The sequence below is a fragment of the Triturus cristatus genome, chromosome 4_1, assembly GCF_964204655.1.
Source record: "Triturus cristatus chromosome 4_1, aTriCri1.1, whole genome shotgun sequence".
Classification (NCBI taxonomy): domain Eukaryota; kingdom Metazoa; phylum Chordata; class Amphibia; order Caudata; family Salamandridae; genus Triturus; species Triturus cristatus.
Window position 1 is genome coordinate 976998669 of NC_140585.1, and position 27129 is coordinate 977025797.

At 43.1% G+C, this 27129-nt stretch overlaps 1 protein-coding gene across 4 annotated transcripts in view; it reads left to right on the plus strand.

The window, feature by feature from the left end:
* The window catches only part of LOC146855927 (uncharacterized), a 651622-nt gene that overhangs the window by 388220 nt on the left and 236273 nt on the right, over positions 1 to 27129 (plus strand). For all 4 annotated transcript variants that reach the window (XM_085653872.1, XM_085653873.1, XM_085653876.1 and 1 more), the window contains one exon: positions 23028 to 23222. In XM_085653872.1, the coding sequence (XP_085509998.1) occupies positions 23028 to 23222 (195 nt within the window). The remainder of the gene's footprint in view (positions 1 to 23027; positions 23223 to 27129) is intronic.

Genomic DNA, 27129 nt, shown 5'->3' on the forward strand with positions numbered 1-27129 from the left:
TACACAGTTGACAATGCCATGTTAAGAAGGTGAACCACTATAGGTATGTCCTAAAATCTCACATGGGGTATGTTGTGTAATGTAAAAACAATTACACAGAAGTGTTCCTCATGGTCAGGAATGTCAAGACAAATGAAACTAGTCCTTAAACCCAGCAACACTCATTAAAACCAGATAAGACATAACAGCAAACAGTTAAACTGGTGTTACCTACGTGCAGCCTCCCACTAGTCATATCGACCACCTAGAAAAGTTAGGTATCTAAGATTCGCAAGACCCAATTGTATCAGTCATAGAGCATCCTAATGCTACCACAAATGAAAAACAAAGGCAAAGAGGCAGTCACGTGAGGCTAGGGCAATGTGCCATAACACAGAGTACCAGCATAGCTCGCACACTCAAGCCGTTTAAGATATGTCAACAAGCAGGCAATCTACGGTTTCTTCCGTAAAGCAGTCCATTTATTAAAACGTGAGAGTCGCCTAAGAGAGAGAAGTGGCTGAAATTGTCAGAACTCAATACCACCATTTTAATGGCAGCCTGATGCTACCACGCACGTGCAGTCATGGCCAGTGGACCATCATTTAGCTGATCGAAATCTCTGCGTTTAAGTTGCTCTGTAACAAACGCACGTACCTCAAGTAAAGGAGACCATGGCCCATCTGGTGCCCCGTAGAGAGTCAGATCCAAGGTTTGTTTACTGATATGCTTTACTGCAAAGACGTTACGACCTCTCTGGAATAGCCGAAGCAGTGCGTGACGGGTTATGTGGATACAGCGTGCAAGGCGCGTAATATCGCTGGGAAATGTAGTGCCAGAAAAAGGTCTATAAGTAGACTACATGACCCAATTGATAAAATGCGCCAGCTGTTGTGAATATGAAAACATGTGTACTTAGTTCTAAACACCTCTGAGGAGCTAGCCATAGGGCGCTGCAGCTAGGTGAGACAAAGAAAACCAATGTAATATCATTGAGGGCTGTACTGTCACTCTTAAGTCTGCACACCCAACGTTGTTCCTTGTTAAACAAGAACTGTGTAATGTTTGTGATAGATTGGGGAATAGCTGGTTTGTCTAGTACACTCCATGTAAGATCATTAGCTCCATTCCTCATTGCGTGAAAGTGTGTTGTCAATTTGGTCGTAGTTTTATTGCAGCGGATGGTGCTCTTGTGTTAAGAGATACGGATCTTTACCTTTCTGGTGATCATCCCTACATATCTTAGGCCACAGAGACAAGTAATTAGATAGATCAAATTATCAGAGTTGCAGTTGGTGTGCTCTTGTAACACCCAGGATCTATCCATGCCTATATCGATATATGTTGTGTGCGTAGTACACAGACACTGCAAAAGCCACACGGAAAGTGTCCGCTCACTGATTGGAGGTCCCAGAGAGTGTTCTGATGTATCCTGTTTTGTAGCTGTGGTCTTGTGTGTACAAGTTTGTCTCCCAAATTCGAAGTCCGTTTAAAAGCGAACATGGGTTCTGGCAATGAACATGTTTCTTTATTCAAAATCTTAAAAATTCTTATTGATAGACCTTTGGATTCAACTTGACCTGCTGCTGAAAGTGCTCACACATATTAACTGAACAGTTTGCTCTTCTTGTGGATGAGCTTCTAAAATAGCCTCTCCATTGTTATTCTTGGCTCTTTTCACAGACCTTTTAATCAGATTGTGAGGATAATGGTGATCCAGAAGTTGTCTTTCTAGGATGTGAGCGTGGTTCTTGAATTTCTCTGGGTCTGCACAGTTACATCTAAGACGTAAAAATTGACGATAAGGTAACTTTTCCCTCAAAGGCTTGAGGAGATAACTAGTGTATGATCAGAGAAAAATTTTCGCCACAGGTTTTTTTAGAGCTCTGTTTTCAATCCTCCTTGTGATGAATAGATCTCTAGATCAATAAAGAGTAATTCACCCTTACTGTATGCACACATTTACTTGAGGAAGTCATTGCAATTGTTAAGCCACAGATGAACATCAGTTATCTCATCTGACGTGCCACACCAGATCACCAAGACGTCATTTATGTATTGCTTCCATAACCGGATACGGTTCCAGAATGGGTTGCGATGTGTTAGAATAAGGTCTGACGTACAGATTCGCCAAACTGGTGGCGTATGTGCTGCCTATCGGCGTTCCTGATATCTGTAGGAATAGATCATTTTCAAATTGAAAGACATTTTCTTTCATTGCAAGATGTGCTCAGTACATGATGAATGGGATAGGAGTTATTGTATCTATTCCCTTTGCTCTCAACAAGGATTTTATTGTAATGAGTGTTTGATCTTGGGGAATACAAGTATATAATGATTCCACATCAAAGGATACCAGGTAGGTCCATATCCTTGTGAAAGTCCCCATTCTGGAGCAAATTCAAAACTGCTTTGGTGTCCTGTAAGTATATAGGCATATCCAGGACTGCTGGTCGTAAGAAAAAATCAACAATTTGAGAAAGGTGTTCCAAAAAGAATTCTATTCCAGAGATGATCAGATGGTCGGGCGGTGGTCTCTGATCTTTTTTAGGGAGCACATAGAAAAAAGGAACAACAGGTTCACTACTCACCAAGAACTCTGCTTCTTTTGTAGTGATCCATCCTTGCTCCTTGGCTTCTGTGACTGCTGTGGTGATAGTCTTCAGTAGTCTTTTGGTAGAATCGGATTTCAATGGGCGGCATGCACTCCTCATTGAGAGTTGTCTGAGACATTTGTCTCTGTAGGTGGCGGAATCCATGATAACTATTGCCAGACTCTGAATCACTAGACCACAAAATGGGCTCCGATGTAGTATACCCTGATCCGGAGGACAAATAGCCTGAGCCATAACAACATCCTTGCTGGTTATGATCTGGTGGTTTAAAATCGTCTGAGGTGTATCAGATGCAAATGTCCTAGGTCTTTCTCATGTTTTTTTCATTTTGGATGCCAAAAAATTCTCTTTGTGGTCTTTACTGGTTTTGTTGACTTAGTCTATATTCTTTATGAAAATAGTTGCAGAAATAGTTGTTTAAATTTCGTCCTCCGGGAGTTGAAAGGCATCTGCGATCCGCTTGGCCGTGCTCATGATCAAAATCAACCAGTCCCTTGTGCAGCGCCAAGCTATCAGAGATTAATCCCTTCTAGTTTGTCCTCTAAGAACAACCTGGGTGCATCGGTGATAATGAGACCGGCAGGAGCGCAATTCCCTCTCAAGTACTCAGTCATAATTGCTCCATGAGTGAGGGTACGTGTATGAATTCTTTTGAGAACGAGTAATTTTGTCGAGTCATCGGATTGTGTGATTGTCTGTGAAATGGGTGTATCAAAAAGACTCTGCGTGCTCAAAATGTCTCACAGGTGGGTGAGGGGAATCGTCCTAAGAAAGGGACACTTGTGAAGTCCTCCCTAGCCCACAAAAGACCTGACTAGTCAGGAAACTGTCCAGCCTGAGTTGGTGGCTCCTTATCTGACAGAACAGAGGTTGGAAGAAGGGTATTTGCTTCAAAATGTAGTGGCCCCCCTACCCTAAAACAACACAGACCACCAGACCCCAATAAGCCTGTAAATTAGCCCCTTCACCTACCAGTGAAGCTCTAAAAATGTGGTTGTGGGCACTGACAGCTGTCTGCTGCCTCTGCAGGGAGTTAGCGTTCTTGGCAGCACTGTCCTTCACATGGTGGTCTAGCCCCCTGCCAAATAGCAAGTTAGGCCCCCTGACCCTGTTGGTCATGGTGGGGTTACTCAAGCTGTGGGTAACCTCTGTGCGTAAGCTGGGACTTGCCTGAGCTAAGTTAGAATTTACAGTAGTAGTCAACTCTGAATCCAAACTGAAAAGATGGGGTAAAGACACTAAAGAGCTAGGAAAGGAGCATTGGGAAGTAGGTCCTGACCTGTTGAGGTAGGCCAGCTCCCCAAAGGGACTGACCTGGTAGAAGAATGTAAGGCAGAGTAGGCCCGCAACTTTCAAACCACTTCCTCTACTGTTCCTTGCCTAAAAGACTAGGAAGACTCTCCCAGGTTTGGCTGAGTCTCCTGGCCTTTGGGCTGTGGGAGCTTGTGTAGGAAAGTGGGTTTCTGTTGCAGTAAACCCCCCCCCCCCCCATCCCAATTTTTGCAAGAATTCTGATGCACTTTGACTTTATGTGCCCTGGGTCCCTACCAATTAGGTTCCCAGGGCCTGTGTTCTTTCCCACAACTGTACATTTGTACCCCCAATTGGCACCTCTCTGGCCACATGTAAGCCTCTGGTAAAAGGTACCATGGGTACCAAGGGCACTGTGACCAGGGAAGACCTGTAAGGGCTGCAGCACATATTGTGCCACCCTTGGAGGTCCTGTACCTTAACACACACACACACACACTGCCATTGCAGGCTGTGTGTTTTGGTGCAGAGAAAAGTGAAGAGACGACATGGCACACATACCTGTGTGCCATGCCTGCAACCCAGTGCCTATGGTATAGGTAAGACCCCCCTCGATCTGGGTGCACAACACAACTGGTGAGGATACAGTTGCATCAGCACTGTACCCCTACAGTGTTTAAGTCCATTCTTAGAAATGTTGTAAGTGCAGTAAAGCTATAAAGAGTATATGGTCTGGGAGTTTGTCATTACGAACTCCACAGCACCATAATTGTTTTACTGAATTCTGGGAAGTTTGGTAGCAAACTTCTCTGCATAATATACCCACACTGATGCCAGTGTGGAATTTATTATACCATGCACTCAGAGGGCATCTTAGAGATGCCCCCTGAAAAACGACTAGCCTCTGGTGGATTCCCTGACTTTTCTAGGCCGAAGTGGTCACACCTCCCCAGGTCAGGAAGAGCCATATGTGGCAGGGGAGCTTCAAAGGCCTTGCCACCTTCGTAAGGCGACCACCATCCTCTCCTGCTATCAGGACCAGGCCCCCAACCTATCTCACCCCCTTTTTAGCGGGAGGACAGGCGAGAAAAATTAGAACAGCCCAGAAGGTGTGGCCACCTCTGCCAACCCCACCCCTCAGGTGGGGGAGACGAGGGGAAGCCCACTCTTCAGTGCCCACCATCTTACAGATGGCAGGCACTCTACAATCAGTGTTGGGGATTGGGCCCACTACCCCACATGGGGTAAGCAAACCAAGGGAGTAGTAACCCTAAGGTCAGTAGCCTGTTGCTACTCAAGACCCCTAAAAGGCCCCCTAAATACACTATTTAGGGGCAGCGCTGAACCCAGAAGGCAGATTCCCACAACTTACAAAGGAGAAGGACGAAAGAAGACGCCCAGCAGAGGAGACTGCAGAGAAGAACTGACTTGGCCCCAGCCCTATCGGTCCATCTGCAGTTTCCAGGGATCCTGCGCCAATAATCGCCTTGTCCTGCAGCCAGCAACCTCCAGAACCCCTGGGAGGACTGACTGCCTTCAACAAAGACTGGATCTCTTGTGAACCGCAGCTCTGTTCAGAAGAATCACCAAAGAAAGAAAGTCCAGAAGAAAGACTCCAAGCCTGCTGAGAACAAAGAAACCTGATGCCTGTAACCACCACTGCTCCCGACGCCTACGGCCTGAGCCAGAGTGGCCCACCAGTCCCAGCGAGGTATCCTAGTGCTCCAGAGTCTGAGTTCACCGTGGGATGAACCTTCCAAGACTCCCTGATGTCGCCTACACACTCTGCACGGAGACCCCCCCCCCCCCTCCCCAACCGCGAGTGACCTGGCAAGGTGAAATCCAACCTCGAAAGGCACCACTGCATCCAGCCGCCCTGCGCCCTGGAGAAGCGGGTCTGAGGTGCACCTACGTCGCTGAGCCCTCCAACTTACCTGCCCAGCTGTTGGATCCTCCCAGAAGAGTTCCTGGACCGAGCCTGCAGCCAAAACCCCAAACTGGCAACTCCCATTGAAAACAACACCGGACCTGACGTCAAATCAGCACCCTGCACCTGGCCAACCCTGTGGGTGCACATTGTGTGCAATCTAGGATCCTACTTTTACCTGAGCTAAACACTAGGAGCTTTGCTCCCTCATCCAAGTGGCTTGCCAGTGATCAGCCACCAACCGGAGGCCCTCTAACCCCCATTGGATAACATTGGGCCTTGGCACTCTGCACCCGGCCGCCCTAGTACTGCTGAGGGCATCCTTGACCTTGGGAAACCCTGGTTCTAACCTCTGAAACCCAATTCCCACAAACAAGTACTCACCTTTAAACCGATAACTTAATTTCACCCCATTGGATTGCATTGACTGCTTTTCTGTGAAAAAAGTTGTATGTGGAGTTGGAAATTGTATGATAACTTAAGAAACTGTGTGATTACAAAAACTGACTTACCTTTTATTTAGGAAATGTCCCAGTGTGATATCTAGGCATATCACACCGAGTAGAAAAAGTAATCTGAAAAGTAATCTAAAAAGTAATCACAAAGTAACTAAAAAGTAATTTTAACTGTTTCTGAATATTTGACCTACCTGTAAGTGCATTCATCTGCATTCAACTGTATTATATGAGGAAAGTATTATTTTACTTAACTGCACCGAGTCCGACTTGGTTCTAAAAATAAAATACAACAAAGAAATATTTTTTTGATTCAAACAATTGATCTGAGTAAAGTCTTTCAATGTGTGATATCATTTCTTGCCTGACTGTGTACAACAAATGCTTAACACTACCCATTGATAAAGCCTCACTGCTCGCCCACACTACCACAAATAGAGAGTAAGGTATTATCTACTTTTATCCCTGTAAGACTTTGGGAATCCACTGGACTCTGTGCACATTATGCCTTACTTTGGTATAGTATATACAGATAAACAACAGGAATTAGGGGGGGGGGTCAAAGGGAAAAAGTTTATAGACCAGCAAGATGAAGTCTCCCCATATACTAAGTAAACACAGAGGTCATCTCAGGTCTAAGAAGGTAGTGAACACAAAAGACCAAGGCAGGTGAATTGAATCCCCACAGGGATAGTCCCGAAAGAGGACTGGAGCCCTCACTTACCAAGAGGTGACATGCTTCATCATCGGGTTTGTTCCTCCAGTGGAAAAACCTAGTTCCAAAGGGGGCTACAACCCCCTCACTAAGAGGGAGGAGTCAATGGATTTTGTTCAGCGAGGATGAGGCTGTATGTACAAGGAGTAGTGTTCCTTATACTGTGAGTGAGGTAAAAGAGAGCAGTGCTAGAGAATGAGTGGTGAGAAAACGAGTGGTGAGAAAACTAGTGGTGAAGTTAAAACTGGCTAGTGAATACCAAAAAAGGCTTTACTGTGTAGGTTTCACTGTCAGGATTAAAAAAGTGCATAAGGTAGAGTAGTGGAGATTTGACACTACTCTTCGCAATAGGTCGACATGTTTCAGCCCTTGGGATCTATACAAGGATCTGGGCTTTCTTCAGGACCGGGTGAAAGATAAAGCTACTGCTGTGGTGTGCTCAAATTGAACAAAATAATAGTAATAATACTACACCGATGATCCAGTATTTATTGGGTCCATCTGAGTGAGATAAAAAAACTCCTCCTCCCCTGGTCAGAAAGGATCACTACATATATACAGTTCTAGTAATGCAGGTAATATATTTATAAAACATAAAAAATGCTAACCCCAAAAGTATGGGTCCTGCACTTACCCAAAGTGTTTGTATGACACCCTCACCTCAACCTGGATACAACTCAGGGAAGGGGGCCCGCTCTATAATAAACAAAATGTGTGATGTCCGAGTGTACAGACAGACCTCTGATCATATGGTTTACTATGAACACAACCACCCACCTAGTCACAACTACAGTATGGCATAAAAAGAAGAACTCCGGACAGGATTCAGTCATTTTAAAAAAATTTTTGGGCAGTGTTTTCGCCCCTAACCTGTCGAACCTCTATGTACACCGGTTCGAACAAACTGAAGTGCTTCATCCGACTAATCCCTAAAGAGATCACATAATAGTATGGAAGACGTACATCGACGATATTTTTGTGGTCTGGCGAGGGACACCCGAGACCGTCGTGGATTTTCATAGCTGGCTGAATACAAGAAATGAATTTCTGCCCTTTACCTATGAGTTCTCACACACCAGTCTTCCATTCCTAGATGTGAGAATCTATCCTGATAATGGGATTTTGTCTACTGAACTGTACCGCAAGCCCATGGCAAGGAACTCACTATTGTCCTACCACAGCTTTCATCCCAAAGCCCTTCGGGATAATTTGTCCTTTGGACAATTCTTATGTGTGAGGCGCAACTGCTCTAGTGTGGATAAATATGAAGAACACGCTAGATCACGGTCCACACAACTGAAAGACAGGCAATATCCCCACAGCATCATACGCAAATGCAGGAAGAGAGCACTCAACAATCACAGAGATGCCCTTATTGAGGTAGCACCACCTAGAGAAACACAACAGCGCTTGACATGTGTAAACACATTCTGTGGTTTCTCCAACCAAATCAAGAAAACCATCCTCAAACACTGGCGCATCTTGAACATCGGACCCACATCACTGCCACTGCCACTATTTGGTTTCAAACGTATGGGGAACATAAAAGACATGCTGGTGCACACCAGACCCCAGCCCAAACAGACACAGAACCAGTTGACCTTATGGGGCCTGCCTGCAGTTAAAGGGCATTTCCCATGTGGTTCTTGTGCCGCGTGCCCACAAACAAAACAGACTACAGAAATTGACATAGGCACCAACAGACCATGGTCTCTCATGAAACACACTAATTGCAATAGTGACAAACTTATCTACATGATCACATGCCCTTGCCTGATGCGGTACATAGGCATGACAACGAGAAAGGTGAATACAAGAATTCTGGAACATAAAAGCAATGTGAGATGCAAGAAAAGTTCAACTAAGATGACCAATCACTTCATTACACAAGGACACACTGAGAATGACATTAGTTGGTACTTGAGAAACCAACTATTCCCCCTCATATCAGTGACATTCATCAATTCTTACTGATCAGAGAACAATGATGGGTACACAAACTACGTACTGATGCCAATGGATTGAATGATGACATACCCTGGCTTCTATTGTAGATGTATCATATTACTGATCTGTTAAATCACAACATAAGATACAGCACACATTATTTCCAGTGGTTGATTCTCCTCTACCAATGCTTTGTATCCGCACCCTACTCTGAGGCGCACCACTCAATCATTCCTCAAATTTGCACAAGGTTGTGCTTAATATAACATCTTTTGGAGATGATTCTATTTTGAATCTGCTTTTTGGGCTATGATTAGTGTCTTTGACACTGCACATGCGCAACACTACAGCAGAACCTTTTTTTGATCGTTTCTTTGATCGTTCACACTGTGGAACTATCCCCCTCTCTTTAAGCAATGCCTTACTCCATCATTGCCATTTAATTTCATTCTATTTAATTTAATTTAATATATTTTAATTTTGAGTATTTTTTCAGGCTTTGAATAAGTGTGTCCTTCACTAAGCATGCTCACTCATCGCGCTATGAATAAGTGTCTCCTTCACTGAGCATGCCCACTCACCCCGCTATGAATAAGTGTCTCCTTTACTGAGCATGCTCAGTCATGACAGGGCCTCATTCTTTAAGCCAGGCGATATACTTGGCCACCTCAGGGTCCTGACTGACACAGGTGGGAACAATTCATTGTCTTCCACTCACTATATAAGCGCAGAGCTGGCCAGCCGTTCGGTACCACCGGTCTCAATTCATTGACCGCCCCGGGGTACCGACGGACAGGTAAGCTTTGCGCTTGGAATTTAGATACTCTCTCCTTACATTAACAGAGCTAACAGTTTCTCTAGTTGTTTACCAAAATAATTATTATTTATAAAAAAAAATTATTTTTTTCAAATTTTAAAATGATTGAATCCTGTCCTGAGTTCTTCTTTTTATGCCATACTGTAGTTGTGACTAGGTGGGTGGTTGTGTTCATAGTAAACCATATGATCAGAGGTCTGTCTGTACACTCGGACATCACACATTTTGTTTAATATAGAGCGCGCCCCCTTCCCTGAGTTGTATCCAGGTTGAGGTGAGGTTGAGGTTTTATGTTTTATAAATATATTACCTGCATTACTAGAACTGTATATATGTAGTGACCCTTTCTGACCAGGGGAGGAGGAGTTTTTTTATCTCCCTCAGATGGACCCAATAAATACTGAACTCCTGGGTCATCGGTGTAGTATTATTACTATTATTTTGTTCAATTTGAGCAAACCACAGCAGTAGCTTTATCTTTCACCCGGTCCTGAAGAAAGCCCAGATCCTTGTATAGATCCCAAGGGCTGAAACATGTCGACCTATTGCGAAGAGTAGTGTTGAATCTCCACTACTCTACCTTATGCACTTTTTTTAATCCTGACAGTGAAACCTACACAGTAAAGCCTTTTTTGGTATTCACTAGCCAGTTTTAACTTCACCACTAGTTTTCTCACCACTGATTCTCTAGCACTGCTCTCTTTTACCTCACTCACAGTATAAGGAACACTACTCCTTGTACATACAGCCTCATCCTCACTGAACAAAATCCCTGGACTCCTCCATCTTAGTGAGAGGGTTATAACCCCCTTTGGAACTAGGTTTTTCCACTGGAGAAACGAACCCGATGATGAAGCATGTCACCTCTTGGTGAGTGAGGGCTCCAGTCATCTTTCGGGACTATCCCTGTGGGGATTCAATTCACCTGCCTTGGTCTTTCATAGTATATACAGAGCCAACTTATTACACTGTGGACCAGGAAGTAACTATACCTGGGGCTGCCTAGAAGAAACCAACCCTATTGAACCTATTGACAGGGCCCTCCTCTCTCCTCACCCAACACACGGCTGGATTACTTGCATGTTATGTTGTTATAGGATTTGTAGAGCGCATGGCTGTCCCGGCAAAGGGACATCCCAGCGCTAAAAGCCAGAGGTGAGGATGCAAGAGGAACTACTAGATCAATAGAAAAGCCAGGTCTTCACGGCCCTTCTAAAAGACAGGAGATTGGTGGTGTTTCTGATAGAGAGTGGCAGAGAGTTCCACGGAGTGGGTGCAAGAACCTTGAATGAGCGCCCCCTGCTCTGGCCCTACAGAATCGTGGCACGTGTGTAAGATGTAGGTCAGCAGAGCGGAGGATGCGGGTCAGAGTGTAGGGATGACATAGATTGATGAGAATCACTGGACCTGTGCCTGCAAGAATTTTGTGTGTAATGCAGAGCATTCTAAACTGGATTCATTGCTCTACGGGCAGCATCTATTGTTTGTTGCTTTAGAGGGGGGTGAGTCTGACCTTGCAGGATCTAAACTGGTCTTCCCTCCTCCCCAAGCTCCTTATGTTGTTCATTTCCAACTTAATGTACTTGCTCTGGTCAGTCTAGGTATATGTAAAGGAATAAGAGGTAGAGCCAGCTGGAATGTCTTTCTAACCTAACTCTCCGCTCAATGTGTTTGGAGCTAGCAAGGAAACTAGCCAAGCCCCTCTGCTCATGCTAGGCCTGGACCAGTGCAAAAAGAAACCAGCAAGATGCCAACATGTTCAAAGCAACTCTAAACCACAACAAGCTTGCATGGGCCCCATTCAGCTAAAGGGGTGCAACAGTGCCACTAGGACACGTGACCTGCTTCCAAGTATTCAGTTTGGGGCAACATAGCGATTCTCAGAGAAATGAAGAGTTGTAGAGCAGCCTTGAAAAAAATGTAAGAAGAAATGAACAAACCCAAGTGCAGTGATATGATTTCAAGGTAAAGGTAAAAAACACTGAGAGCTGAAGTAATCTGAGCGAACACAGGGAAGCATACTCAGTACTTTTCCTTCTATTCGACGTGCTAAAGTTAGATAAATAACGTGAAACAGTTATGTGGCCCTTAGGGTCATTCTCGGCATCGCTAAGTTAGCATGAGCTTTGCTGCCATGATGCTGTTTTTGCGCACGTTAGTACATGACTTTATTTTGCAAGACTCTGTTTGTGTCTTTCACATGAGAACGGACTGCTTTCTGCGTTCTCTGCTGTTCCTGGAGATTAGTCTGAACACGATGTGCAAGGTCGAAAAACATGCCCCTTCTTAGGCTGTTCTGGTCAGTCCCCATTATCTAAACATAACATGCTATACACAGCTGTACTGCTAGAGGGCTCGTGCTTTGATATTACGGAGTTGCATGTTGTTCACACACACTTGGAGGGAATCCTTTCCTTGGAGAAGAGCTATGCTGTTCCTATGATGTAAAGCTACCATCTAGGCTCTAAGGTATGGGGTCTGCTGACAAAGCCCAGACATCTTCCTTTATATAATAAACCTCAACTTATCAAGGGGAGGGTGGTTAGGCCTTGTAGTCCTTTTCCACTGTCTATATATTGACACACCCCTTCATATTCAATTGTATTGTAACAATGCCAACTGTGCTAGGTTTATGCGTTTTGCTGCTGGGAGTGGCTCGTATACTGCATTATTGAGCATGATCGTTAAAATAAACATTTTGAACTATACAGTGACTGACTATCCTTATTGTGGACAAGTACAAGTGAGTGAAAGAGTATATCTTGCTCCCACGATTCCTGAGAGAGTTGGTAGTGTTGTGTTCTGGGTTGTCTAATCATTTGTAGCTTTGTGATTTTTTCAGAGAACGAATGAGACACTATAGCTGGGATTTTGGGCGCTAAGGTGGTAGGAAGGTACAACCCCTATATACCAAGGTCCTGTTTTCCTGCGCATAGTTCTGTGTAAGTGCAGAATCCCCACAACAACTGCAATGATGAGAGGATCTTGACCATAGGGAGAAGTATTACTTGTGTAAATAGGTTATTCTCTCGGTACACTTTCTAAGTCCAGTGATACACAAGAGAAAGAGGACACCAAAATGAAGATTTTTTTTTTTGTTTGTTTAAAGCGTTATAGAAAATTATATGCGAATATTATATATAGCATAATCCAGGTTTACAATGGAAATTTTGCTATCATTTAATGTAGTGTTCTAAAAGAACAAGGGTCCCGACAACCAACATCCACACATTCGAAAATTCATTAAGTTTAGCATTACACAATGTAGATTCAAGCAAGTAAAACCACATTTATTAACTAATAAAACAAGTGGTGGGCAGAGTAGAGGGAAGCAGAAAACATAACATTCATATAGCAGAAGAGGAGTGGCGCAGAGTTTTGTAGAATAATTTAATATAGAGCATTTAGAAAAATTTATATTATACAAAAATATTTAAATCTAAAATAATGTAAACTAAAATACAATAGATTAATGAAAGATTAATGTGTGAAAGCTTAAAAATGAAGGATGCTTTTGAACAGCAGCCTTAATAGCTGAGGCGAATACATAGAAATGTATGCACCGAAGGAGTTTATTTTTTTGGGGGGGGGGGGGAGAATCAAGTTTAAATTGTGGTGTGAATTTTTTCATGGAAGACGAGTGCTCCTACAACTAGATGCCATGACAAGTAACTGGAAGAGGGATCCTGGAGTGATGTTTTTAATATAGATTTAATAACAAAAAGCTTATTTGTACTAGAGGCCACAATTAATCTTTCAAGTGAATGTGGAAATGGGGAGACTGAATGGGCACTGCTTAGACCCGCATTGTTTTCTATATACAGGAGATGCTATAAAGCATACCACTTTTACTGGTAAGACAGTCTATTCTTGAAACTACTCAGTAGGTTGTTCTGTGGGGTATTGGCACTCCTGGGCAGTGAGCATGTGAGTATACACTAATGATAAGTAAGGATTGCGGTGCATAAGGGTAGGAAGAGCCACCCTCCTCCCCAGCGCGTGGATAGCCACTGGTAGAATAAAACAACAATCCCCTGCACACGCCAACAGTATATACAGTATATCAATAGCACTGTAACAAAAATGCTTGACTTTATTCTCGAAAGCCTTAGCGAACATGTTTCGTCGCGCTCTACGGTTTTGCGCAGCGACCTCTTCAGGGCTAGGAAACAGACAAGTGTACAAAATTGGAAGTGATAGGCATCCCACAATAACAGCTAGTGTCAGTTTCCCAATGTGACTTTTCTAAGGTGAGAAAAAGAAAGCGACACTCCCTTAATGTTGCCTAATATCCAGAAAGTACATGTCCGAAAGCAAAAATACCTATAATCTGTTCGTGCAGATCCTAAAGACAAAGAGAAGCGAAAATAAAGAAACAATGCTAAAGTTAAAAATCCAGCAGGGACTGGTGAACCATGCTATTGGAAACCAAAAATGACAGGGAAACCAACCTTTATTCTGGTTATATTTCCGTCCAAAAAGGGATTCAAGAGGTCCAGTCATAGACATACAGTAAAAACTGTAATGTTGGTTCTGTGACAGAAAGTTGTCACTCCTATTCTGTATATGCGTGCCTCATATGTAATATCAATTTGAGAGTCCCTAGGGATGAATGAAAAAGGAAAATGGCCCGATTTACATTTAAGAATACACCCAAATCAAGCAGGGGCATATACTTGCCTGTTAGGGAGTGTGGTCAAAAAGCCCCACATACCTTATCTGTAGATTTCTTGGTGTGCAAGTCTCTCAAACATATAGATAGAAGGTGGAGGGGTGTAGTAAGCCCACTCAAAGAGGGTTGTATCAATCCTAAGTACCAGCAGCTAAATCCTTGCCGGTATCTGTGCTGGCCCTAATCGTGATAGAGAGACCACAGGAAAATGTCAAAATGAGTATGTTGACAACCCCGTGGCAAGTATGCCGAAAGCGTGCCCCTATAAGGAGAGGCTTGTTTCTAGTGAATCTCGTGATTCATAGCTAGGTACTGGAGAGTGTCTTAAAATGGGCGCTTACCTCTCCGAATAACAGAGTGTGTGCGCTGGAGACCTCAATCTGGCCCCTTGGGGAATCCACGTTGATATTGGCATGACAGCGGAAATAGTGGTAGGACTGTAACCCGCTTACTACACAAAGTGCATAGTCACAAAGATATATGGAAAGGCATCGGCCATCTTGGCACGGTTACACACCGCACCCAGCTTCGCCAAAAGGTTAGTAAAGTGCATAGCGTCTGCCCCAAGGGTGTGTTAGAAATGTCTTATGGCCCACTGGGGATCCCGCGTGAAAAGGACATACGAGCGAAAAAAGCTGGTAGGGTTGCAACCCGATTAATGCATGGTGGAAAAAGACCATAGCGATATGTGGAAGGACATCGGCCATCTTGGAGAATCTCTGCATCCCGCTTTGCTACACGTGTTACTATTGAGCATAACGTCAGCCCCTAAAGTAAATAAGATTCAATATTATTATCGAACTTGTGTCTATTTGTGTTGCTGTGTCCACAAAATAGAAGAGCGAAAATAGGGAAATATTTAATACAAGTATCGTGCTCTTGTCCATATATAATGTTGTGTCCACATAATATACGATTTTAAAAAGGAAAAATAAGAAGGTACGTGGGAAAACCATCTATGAAGAAAAGAACCGATCCAGACAGGATTTGCCTGAAAAAGTATGCTTAGTTATATCAAAATCAAAGGTATCCATTAACGATTAAAAGGCGGAATGAATAATCATCATCCCCTGCAGAAAATAATGTCAGAAAAGAATATAAGGAAAAAAGGATCAGGGGCCAACGTATCGAACCGCGCCGCCCATGTGATAGCATGAACCACTTGCGTATCACAGAATCTAAGGCGGACACACGGGTACATTGGCTTTAACTCCTTCAGTGCCCATGACGAGATGGTCTCGTCATGGAGCGCGGTTGCGCTGTGCCCATGACGAGACTATCTCGTCATGAACCCCGCCCGCTAATGAAAGGGCGGGGAAAGGGCGGGGCACTGAAGGGGTTAAACTCACGGTCTGGGCTTTTTCAATTGTGGACGTTGCACTGCGCGCAGATGGGCCACTGATAAAAAGAAGGAATTTTCTAGCCCGAATGGCCGTACTTACAAGATAAACACTACCATTAACTGCCAGACCAACTATGTGGTTTATGCAGTCGTATGCAAATGCCAACGCAGATATATTGGCAGCACAATCGGAGCTTTAAAAGACTGCATTGTAGAACACTTCAGGGCGGTCAAACTGGCAGACACCAGATATCTCGTAGCTATGCACATAGTGGAATGTCCTGCTCAAGATAGTCAAAAAACCTTCTCCTTTTACGGATTTGATAGCATACCCAGAGATGTGAGGGGTGTTAACAGAGAACTAATGTTGAGGAGAAGGGAGGTGACTTGGATCATGCGATTGAGAAGTGTAGAAATGTGCTAAAGTAGAATCAAAGGGTTATCCTCCACATACCACTTCCTAAACCTTATTTGTATATTCACACCTTAAGTTAAAAGCTTACACACTCTTTGGTCTCATAACACTGAACCCAAATATATGCACAAATGTCAGATGTTGATTGTATCAAAACAGTGTACATGCACATAACGATTAAAACAATTGAAAGGTCATTCTATTGGTATTCACTGTACAAGTTATCTCCTATATCCCTTTCATATCAATGTATTCATACTATGTCTTAGGAGAAATGAAGTTTGTTTAAAAGATTCAGTTTGATTTGAATTTAACGTATTACTTTTTATAGACCGTATGCAAATAAGCAAAATGAAACTAACCTTTTTTTTTTTTTTAACAAAAATCACATAAGTTTAAAAATGCTATACAGCATGTAGTTGTCGACGCTGCATTTCGGTGGAAGGGAATCGATAAACCACCTTCTTCAGGACTCTAGTTAATGACAACAATCATCTATAAAAAATGTACATGAAATATAATTAGAAGTCTGAGATACACATAACAATTTTACATATACAGAGTACAATAATAACAATCACACTAATATCCAAATAGGATATCGTCCCATTCAACCAAAAACCTCACCTATTAAAAAAACATCACTATTATATGTTTCTTATCTCCCCCTAGATCTTCAGATTTACATTAAAGAACTAATTTGCTACAATCTTAGGAGAAAGATGGTTGATAGCCTTTCATCTGATTGTCCAAGGTTAGCACTTATTTAATTTCATGCTTCTTGATTAATGTTGGTTCTGTGACTGAAACACCACATTTAATATGCTCAATTTTATCAAAATACCTCACTATTTAATTATTTTCATATATCAGTTCTGTCTTACCTCCGGACTAATACCTATGTGTTTATCTTCAGATCACTCAGGAGAAGAGTTTTTCCCTCTGAATAGGATGTAACCCAAAGAGCTAAATAGTATATATTAGAAAAGATATTCTCACTTTTGGGTTTTATGGATATACCCTACATTCACTCAGTTCTGATTCTCCCCTTTTGTTTAAAATCCTTTTCACGTGATTACGTTTTTGTAGTTAAAAGGCAATGACTCCTCAAAATCAATTAGTGGGTAGTCGCCAATATTCTTTTCAATTTCGGTGGTAATACCCTTTATCAATCTAAAGGTGATAAACAATACCCCAATCAGGTTTTAATACGAAGATTACCAACATAATTTTCAACTTACACCAGTTACAATGAATTCCTACAAATTAATATTGTTACTTTGTAATTAAAAATGGAAATTCATAGCCACATTGTTACATATATAATGTGGGATCCAAAAGTTCCAAACACATTTGCCCCTTGTGGTGAGGGAAGCAAGATCTCCTTATTTATTTTATCAGAAAAAACTCACGAAAGTATACACGAGGCGTCTCATTTACAAGACACCGTATAAATGCCCCCGTAGTGTTTGAATTGCATGCAGTCAAGATTTAGGCAGAACCGCTAATGATAAAGCGGCTCCCGGCATTCGGAATCACAGTTAAGGCCAATGCTGTTGGATCTAACCGGCTAAACAACTCACTAAAATAAACAAGGTACATCTTATTAGTACCTGTATGAAGGACTCCTTCCCATTCAGATTACAAGCGGCTTGAAAATAAATAAAACCCTTGAACAAAGTAGCTACAGGCATTCGTTATCTCACTTACTGCGGGCGCTATTGTTTTCAACCGACTGATCCGGTGTCTGCTAGTTACTCGAGTGAAACCGAGTTGCACGCTCAGTCCTTCTTTTATAATCATGAGCGCATCACATGTTTCATGTTTCAATTCGGAAAAACTTTATTTATTTTTCATGTGTTAGAGAATGGTTTCCAGAAATATATCAATGTTCCCCCGCATGCTTTTTTTGTCTTTATTCCTCCATGTTCTACTCGCCAATGCGATTTAACTTTACTATTGGCCGATATATATTTTTGTTAGAAAGTAAATATAATTCTAATAAATAGAACAAGGGGAATAATCTGCTGTATCATTCTTTTTCTTAATATTATTCTCACGTTTGACATTAGGCATCATCTCACCTTTACACTTTATAGCTATACTAACTAGTGTTGTCCAAATTCACTTTTTTCAACAACCTATTTTATTGAAGAGAAAGTGCATACCTTCTATTTCTAAGGTATAATGACAATTCGCTTCCCATTCTTTTTATTATTGCTCTTCCTACGTCTGTAACAATAATTATCTATTCACAGGTGAAGCTTGATAGTGTAATGCATAACTTAAGGTTGTTTTCTCTAAAATATTAACCCATTCTATTCCTCTCTATTGTCCAGTCCTGATCTAAATGTATCAAAATTGCTGATATAGAACTGCTCTCCTTTTTATTTCTATCACCACCCCTACTTGAACATCTGATGCATTCCAAAATCACCCATTTAATGTCTTTCACAGTATGCTTATTTTGCTGCCAGTGTTCGGTCAGTTGTGCATTCTTTTTATTGGTTCTATCAGCTGACCTATGCTTGTTTAGTCGAGTTCTCATTTCTCTGCTAGTCTCCCCTATGTACCCTTTTCCACAGGGACAAATTAACAAATGGGTAACGTTTTTGGTTCTACAATTCAGAAGGGATTTCCATTTGTTTGCTGCCATTGTACTCCATGCATGCACCTTGGATCATAGAATCACAATTAGTACAACTTCCACAACGGAAGTTCCTTCTAGCCTTTTGCCATTTATTAGACTAGTCTGTTGGGGCACCTTCGTTTCCTTATACGTATGTACCAATTAATTCCTAACAGCTCTATTTATTCTAAAGGCAAAAATGAGCTTGGGAATTCCACGTTTTCCTTCCCCATTTAGTAGAGTCCACAACCTATTTATTAGATTCTTGATTTTATTACTTGCACTAGAGAAATTTGTTACAGCCACTATCCTTTGTTCTTGGTTGCTTTATTTGTTATCATTGTCTAGGAACATACTTTCCCTATTGTAATATTTAGCACATTTATATGCCTGTCGGATAAACTTATTTGGGTATCCTCTATTTTGTAGCTTAATTTTTAAAAGATCTGCATGGCGTTCAGTCATTTTTGTTAGTTCAATTTTTTTTCACTCGGAAGAACTGACCAAAGGGTATATTATCCCTTTGGGAGCTCGGGTGATTACTACTGTAGTGCAAGGTTGTATTTCTGTCAGATGGTTTGGTAAAGCTGCAGCGTATTGATCTCTAAAGGCAAACATCGGCTGGCTGCGTGTCATCCGCATAGGATATCACCTTGACCCTGCTCTTTGCTATAAGGGCAGCAAAGGCGTCAAGTAAATGTTAAAAAGTAGAGGGCTCAGGGCAGAGCCTTGAGGGACTCCACACCTCAGCGGTTTTACAGAGGAGGTATATGGGCGATGAAAGACTTGTTGGCCACGGCCGTGGAGGTAGGAGGAAATCCACTTCAATGCCGTCCCATGGATGCCTATCTGTTTCAGGTAGTCTAGCAGGATCGAGTGTGACACTGTGTCGAACGCTGCCGACAGGTCGAGGAGAAATAGCATGGCAGAACTGATATATGAAAATAGTTAAATAGTGAGGTATTTTGATAAAATTGAGCATACTAAATGTGGTGTTTCTGTCACAGAACCAACATTAATCAAGAAGTATGAAATTAAATAAGACTAACCTTGGACAATCAGACAACCATCTTTCTCCTAAGATTGTAACAAATGATTTCCTTAATGTAAATCTGGAGATCTAGTGGGAGATACGACACGTATAATAGTGATGTTTTTAATAGGTAAGTTTTTGGTTGCATGGGACAATATCTTATTTGGATATTAGTGTGATTGTTATTACTGAACTCTGTATATGTAAAATTGTCATGTGTATCTCAGACTTGTATTATATTTCATGTATATTTTTTTATAGAGGATTGTTGTCATTAACTAGAGTCCTGAAGAAGGTGATTTATCGATTTCTTCCACTGAGATGCTGGGTCGACAACTACATGCTGTATAGCATTTTTAAACTTATGTGATTTTTGTTAAAAAAAGTTTTGTTCATTTTGCTTATTTGCACACGGTCTATAAAAAAGTTACATTCAAATCAAACTGATTATTTTAAACAAACTGCATTTCTCATATGACATAGTATGAATACATTGATATGAAAAGGAAATAGGAGATGACTTGTACAGTGAATACCAATAGAATTACCTTTTGAATTGTTTTAATCGTTATGTGCATGTACACTGTTTTGACACAATAAACATCTGACATTTTTGCATATATTTGGGTTCAGTGTTATGAGACCTGAGAGAGTGTAAGCTTTTAACTTGAGGTGGGAATATACAAATAAGGTTTAGAAAGTGGTATGTGGGGGATAACCCTTTGATTCTACTTTAGGCCCATTTCTACACTTCTCAATCATATGACCCAAGTCGCTTCCCTTCTCCTCAACGTTAGTTCTCTGTTACCACCCCTCACATCTCTGGGTATGGGGTCAAATCCGTAAAAGGAGAAGGTTTTGTGACTATCTTGGGTAGGACATTCCACTATGTGCATAGCTACGGGATATCTGGTGTCTGCCTGTATGACCGCCCTGATGTGTTCCACAATGCAGTCTTTTAAAGCTCTGATTGTGCTGCCAATATATTTGCCTTGGCATTTGCATACGACTGCGTAAACCACATAGTTGGTTTGGCAGTTAATGTTAGTGTTTATCTTGTAAGTACGGCCATTCGGGCCAGAAAAGTCCTTCTTTTTATCAGTTGCCCATCTGCGCGCAGTGCAACGTCCACATTTGAAAAAGCCCAGACCATGAGTTGAAAGCCAATGTACCTGAGGGCCCACCTTAGATTCTGTTTTACATAAGTGGTTTGTGTTATCACACGGGGTGGCGCAGTTCGATACGTGGGCCCCTGCCCCTCTTTTCCTTATATTCTTTTCTGACACTCTTTTCTGCAGGGGATGATGATTATTCATTCTGCCTTTTAATCGTCAATGGATACCTTTGATTTTGATATAACTAAGCATACTGTTTCAGGCAAATCCTGTCTGGATCGGTTCTTTCCTTCATAGATGATTTTCCCACGTACCTTATACTTATTTTTCCTTTTTATAATCGTATATTATGTGGACACATTATATATGGACAAGAGCACGATACTAGTATTAAATATTCAATATTTCCCCTTTTTCGCTCTTATATTTTGTGGACGCAGCAACACAAGTGGACACAAGCTTGATAATATTGAATCTTATTTACTTTAGGGGCTGACGTTATGCTCAATACTAACACGTGTTGCAAAGCGGGATGCGGAGATTCACCGCTCCAAGATGTCCGATGTCCTTCCACATACTGTTATGGTCTTTTTCCACCATGCACTAATCAGGTTACAGCCCTATCAACCTTTTTCGCTTATATCTCCTTTTCACGCGGGATCCCCAGTGGTCCATAATACATTTATAACACACCTTTGGGGGCTGATGCTATGCCCTTTACTAACCTTCTGGCGAAGCTGGGTGTGGTTTGTAACCGTGCGAAGATGGCCGGTGCTTTTCCATATATCTTTGTGACTATGCACTTTGTGTAGTAAGCGGGTTACAGTCCTATGACTATTTCTGCTGTCATGCCAATATCAACGCAGGTTTCTCAGCGGGCAAAATTGAGGTCTCCAGCGCACACGCCGGAGGAAGCTCTGTTATTCGGAGAGGTAAGCGCGCGTGTTAAGACGCTCTCTAGTACCTAGCAATGAATCACAATATACACTAGAAACGAGCCTCTCCTTATGGGGGCATGGTTTCGGCATACTTGCCACGGGGTTGTCAACATACTCATTTTGACAATTTCCTGTGGTCTCTTTATCAGGTTTAGGGCCTGCACAGATACCGGCAAGGATTTGGCTGCTGGTACTTGGGATTGATACAACCCTCATCGAGTGGGTTTACTACACCACCCTACCTTCTATCTTTATGTTTGAGAGACTTGAACACTAATAAGTTTACGAATAAGGTACGTGGGGCTTTTTGACCACACTCGCTAACAGGCGAGAATATGCCCCTGCTTGATTTGGGTGTATTCTTAAATGTAATTGGGCCGTTTTCCTTTTTCATTCATCCCTAGGGACTCTCAAATTGATATTACATATGAGATACACATACACTGAATAGGAGTGACTACTTTCGGACACAGGATACCTTACAGTTTTTACTGTGTGTGTCTATGACTGGACCTCTTGAATCCCTTCCGGGACGGAAATACAACCGGAATTAAGGTTGGTTTCCCTGTCATTTTTGGCTACCAATAGCACGATTCACCAGTCCCTGCTGGGTTTTTAACTTTGGCATTGTTTCTTTATTTTCCCTTCTCTTCGTCTCTAGGATCTGCACGAAGAGATTATAGGTATGATTGCTTTCGGACATGTACTTTCTGGATATTAGGCAACATTAAGGGGGTGTCGCTTTCTTTTTCTCACCTTAGTAAAGTCACATTGGGAAACTGACATTAGCTGTTATTGTGGGATGCCTATCATTTCCAATTTTGTACACTTGTTTGTTTCTTAGCCCTGAAGAAGTTGCTTCGCAAAACCGTAGGGCGCGATGATACGCGTGTTGGCTAAGGCTTTCGAAAATAAACTGAAGTGATTGTTCCATCAAAGAATCAAGCATTTTTGTTACACTGCTATTGATATACTGTATATACTGTTAGCGTGTGCAGGGGATTGTTGTTTTGTTATAACCGTCTATTCTTGTGTGGATTGTGTTTGAAAATAGATATTGCTCCGGTTTTTGTCTAGTGACTTTCAAAGCACTAGTGAAATGCCAAAACACCGTCTTTTCTCTACTCGAGTTCACATGAAAAAGAACTGCTATGTAAATCTCCCCTGCTTTCTTTAGGTCGGACAGCGACATCAACAAATCAAGATGAAGTCCCATCCGGACAAGGCACCTCCGGGAGCAAGGGTTCCAACCTGGGCAGCACACAAAAGGCAGATGCCAAGAGGCCTGTAGCAGTCACAGTTCCTTCTTTCACTGCTAACGAAACTGGACAGCTGCTCACATCCAGTACTCAACCAAAGGAACATTTTTGGGGTACACATTTTTAACGTGATCTAAACACAATATTTTATTTGAGCTGTTTTACTTTTTCGCAGTGTCTGATAATTACGTTTTTTTGATAACATTCCTAATGAGTATGGTCCGCTGTTTCTGCATGTCAGGTGTTGTATTTGATGTTCACAGTTGATAAAGAGAAAAATGATCTTGTCGATGAGAAATCTGCATTTTTTGCACGGGTTTGAAAGAGCTGTCCTGCTTTGGAGGGGGCCTCAGTGCAAAAGGTACTGCCCAAGGGGTGTGCTGTGAAGCTACAAAAATGTTTTAATAATGGATACAAATTCCTGGAAACATTCTACCATTTTTTTCTTAATAGAACCATACGATATATCCATTTGCCCTGTGCTGTACCCCCTAAAAATCCTTTTCTCACCGCAGACCTTAGAATAGACTCCCACTCTTCTACCTATTGTACCTCTTCAGAAGGGTACTCCGGACAGTGGTATTTTGTGGCAATTTCCGTGGTGGAGCTGTAGGAATCAAAACTACTCACTTTTCCTCTCCAGACCCCACCTGTCCAGTTCACCAGCACAAGGATCCAGCAGCAGGTGTTCCAAAAAGACTACTGAGAGCCTTCATTGTGAAAATGATCTGTTCCTTTTGTTGCACTACCAGCTGCTTCAGAGAGCGCTGGGTATGAGATGGAAACATGTTGCTAAGGATTCTGGATTGTAATCCAACTGTCTCTGGCGCTCACTCAATCAGTCAATCAATCAGGGGTTTTAAAGCGCACTACTCACCTGTGAGGGTCTCAAGGCACTTGGGGGGGTGGAGGGGGTGCGAGCAGCTCTGTAGGTCATTCTTAGAGCCAGGTCTTGAGGTCCTTACTGAATTGGTGCAGTGTCAGGCTTCGTCAGATGCAGTGGGGGAGTTCATTCCAGGTCTTGGCCGAATGCCAGGAGGAGGATCTGCCTCCTGCTCTTGCTCTGTGGATGCGGGGACTGTGGCTAGGGCGAGGTCAGCAGAGCGAGGTTTCTCTTGGGGGTGAGGAAGGAGATTCGTTTGAAGTATTGGGGTCCATTCATGGCCCGCTCTAGGGTGGTGCGAACGGTGCCACCACACCGGGTGCTGACTTGCAAGAATCATTTTTGCAAATATATTATCCTTTTAAAAGCACCTGCTGCCGTTTTCCTGGCCTCCAGCAATTTCCAGGCATCAATTAAAGTTTTAAGATAACTCCAGTGATTAATCGTCTTCCTGGAAAGAGGCCAGAGGTTTTGTCTAGTGAAAGTTTTGAATCATCCTATGGTAGCACAGAGGGTTAAAATGCCTGCTGCTAAGAACCATGCAGATAACAAGTGCATATAGTGTAAATAGGTCAGTGGGTTACTGCTTCTGTAAGAGCTCCTTTTGTTACTTGTCGTTTATATGTCAAAATCCTAATATAGAACATTGGGCTATTAACTGCCAAACGACGCCACCAGTGTTAAAGCCCACCCTGGATTCAGTGTTATGGAGGGATTTGTAGGCTTGTGTGAGCAGTTTTAAGGTTATTTTTTTTTATGGGTAGCCAGTGGAGGTCGCGGAGTTGTTGGGTGATGTGGTCATGTCGTGGGATGTCAAGGATGAGTCTGGCTGTGGCATTCTGGGCAATCTGAAGTTTGCAGAGGAATTTTTTGTTGATTCCGGCGTAGAGGACGTTTCCGTAGTCCAGTCTGCTGGTGATGAGTGCGCGGGTGACCGTCTTCCTGGCATCGGGGGGATCCATTTGAAGCTATTGCGAAGTATGAGGAGGGTATTGAAGTAAGTGGAGGACACGGCATTGATCTGGCGGTTCATGGTGAGTGAAGAGTCGAGTATGATGCAGAGGTTGCGTTGAAGAAATCAAAATCTTCTCAGGGGTTTCACTGATACACCTGGTCCTTTTAAACCAACAGCAAAGAAGAGATTGGCACAGAAGCTGTAATATAAAAGACCTCTTTTTTATTAACCTCAGATGAGGGAGATTGCGTCACACAGTGATCTCAAGTCACTGTAGGAGGCATTCTAAGGAGTACAGAGAACAGGGGCCTTATATACCCACACAGGGGCTCAAAAGAAGGCGGTACGAGTACACATGAGAAGAGTTACACACATAGTTGGTCATACAGAAAATGCACAGTCAACAAGTTGGAGGAGTAATGAGTTGCTGACATCAGTTAGAACAGCCTGACAGTTCTATACTAGGAGCAGGTGCATTCTACGAGCTAGGCCCTTCTGACCATGTGCAAGGCACTGGAAGAGGGAGAAAGCAAATGGCCAGCACATAGCTAACTAACATGGCTGCCAAGCACAAAATGCCTTTCAGCTCATGCTAACAGATCCCTGTAATCTTTACCAGCGTGCGTGGCCCTTTGGGGTGGGTGGGTTTCCGAGGGCAGGGGGCCACCAGGTGTTGTACCATGCCGAGGAATGGAGCCGAGGATGAGGACTTCTGTTTTCTCTGAATTGAGCTTCAGGCAGCTGCTGCTCATCTAGGTTGCGACGTTTTTCATCCCTTCTTGGAAACCGCGCCTGTTGATGTCGGGTTTTTAGGTGAGGGAGAGGATGAGCTGGGTGTCATCGGCTTATTGGACTATGTTGAGTCCATGTTTTCTGATGATGGTTGCGAGGGAGGCCATGTAGACGTTGAAGAGCGTGGGGCTGAGGGAGCATCCTTTGGGTACTCCGCATCTGATCTCTGTTGGTTTGGAAAGGGACTCTTATTCTTTGTGTTCTGCCTGAGAGGAAAGATCGAATCCAGTCTCAGGCTGTTCCTGGATGCAGATGTCATGGAGTCTGGTGGCTAGTGTGCCTTGGGAGGCTGTGTCGAAGGTTGCTGAATGTTCCAGAAGGATGAGGGCTGCTGTGTGGCCTTGGTCGAGGAGGGCGCAGATGTCATTGGTGGCAGCTCTCACTTTCTAAAATACACACACCCACATACATACTATCTCCACACATTCTCTTCCCCCGCACACACACTCCCTCCACCACACCCACACTCTCCCTCTTCCCCCCTCTCTCTCCCTCTCTCTCTCTCCCCTCTCTCTCCCTCTTTCCTCCCTCTCTCTCTCCTCTCCCTCTTTCCTCCCTCTCTCGCTCCTTCCTCCCTCTTTCTAGCCTCCTTTATTTCCAAGCTGAAGATAGAACTCCTTATTTTCATCTGGGCATGCCAAGTGTCAAATTCCTGGGCTTGGTAAGCTCACCAGATGATTCCAGGCCATCAGTGACACCATGTTTTAGGACTGGATAGTCCTTTTCCAAATCATGGTTTTCTGGCATTTTTTAAAGGAAAACCCAGAACTGGAACGGAGTCCTCGGATAGCCTTACGCTTTGAGCTGATGTTCAGTTCACCTTCTCAAGAACGTGAAGAACAATTGCGTGATGTTTGTGTGACATTTGCATAAATGTCGATGTAAGGAGGTGCCCCAAACGCCCACACCAAACCCTGACTAACCTCCAGACTCTGCGCCATTGTCACCATTCCTTCCGTGTCCCAATGATGACAGCAAGGGCTGGAAAACAAACCAAACATTGAAAGAGGACTACCGTTTGCTTACACAGGATGGATATAACATCGCGCAACGGACGAACCAATCGGAAAGCGGAGGGGTGCGACAGGAGGCCCAATCAGCAACCCTAGGAGGAGGGGAAGGAAGAGACGGTGATGGTCAACGCAGAGGAAGCCATTGGGGAAGACGCCAATGTGGAAGACGCCCACGCGGGAAACAGAGAAAAGAAGAACCTGGCCACAGAGAGTGTTGCCAAAACCGAGGGAACTCCAGATATGTGGAGCGAGGAGTGGTGGTCCATGGGAGAAACTGAGAAGAAGAACCTGTCCCCAGAGAGTGCCGCCGAAACCGAGGGAATTCCAGACGTGTAAAGCGAGGAGTCATGGTCCCCCAAGGAGGCGCAGGAGCCGCC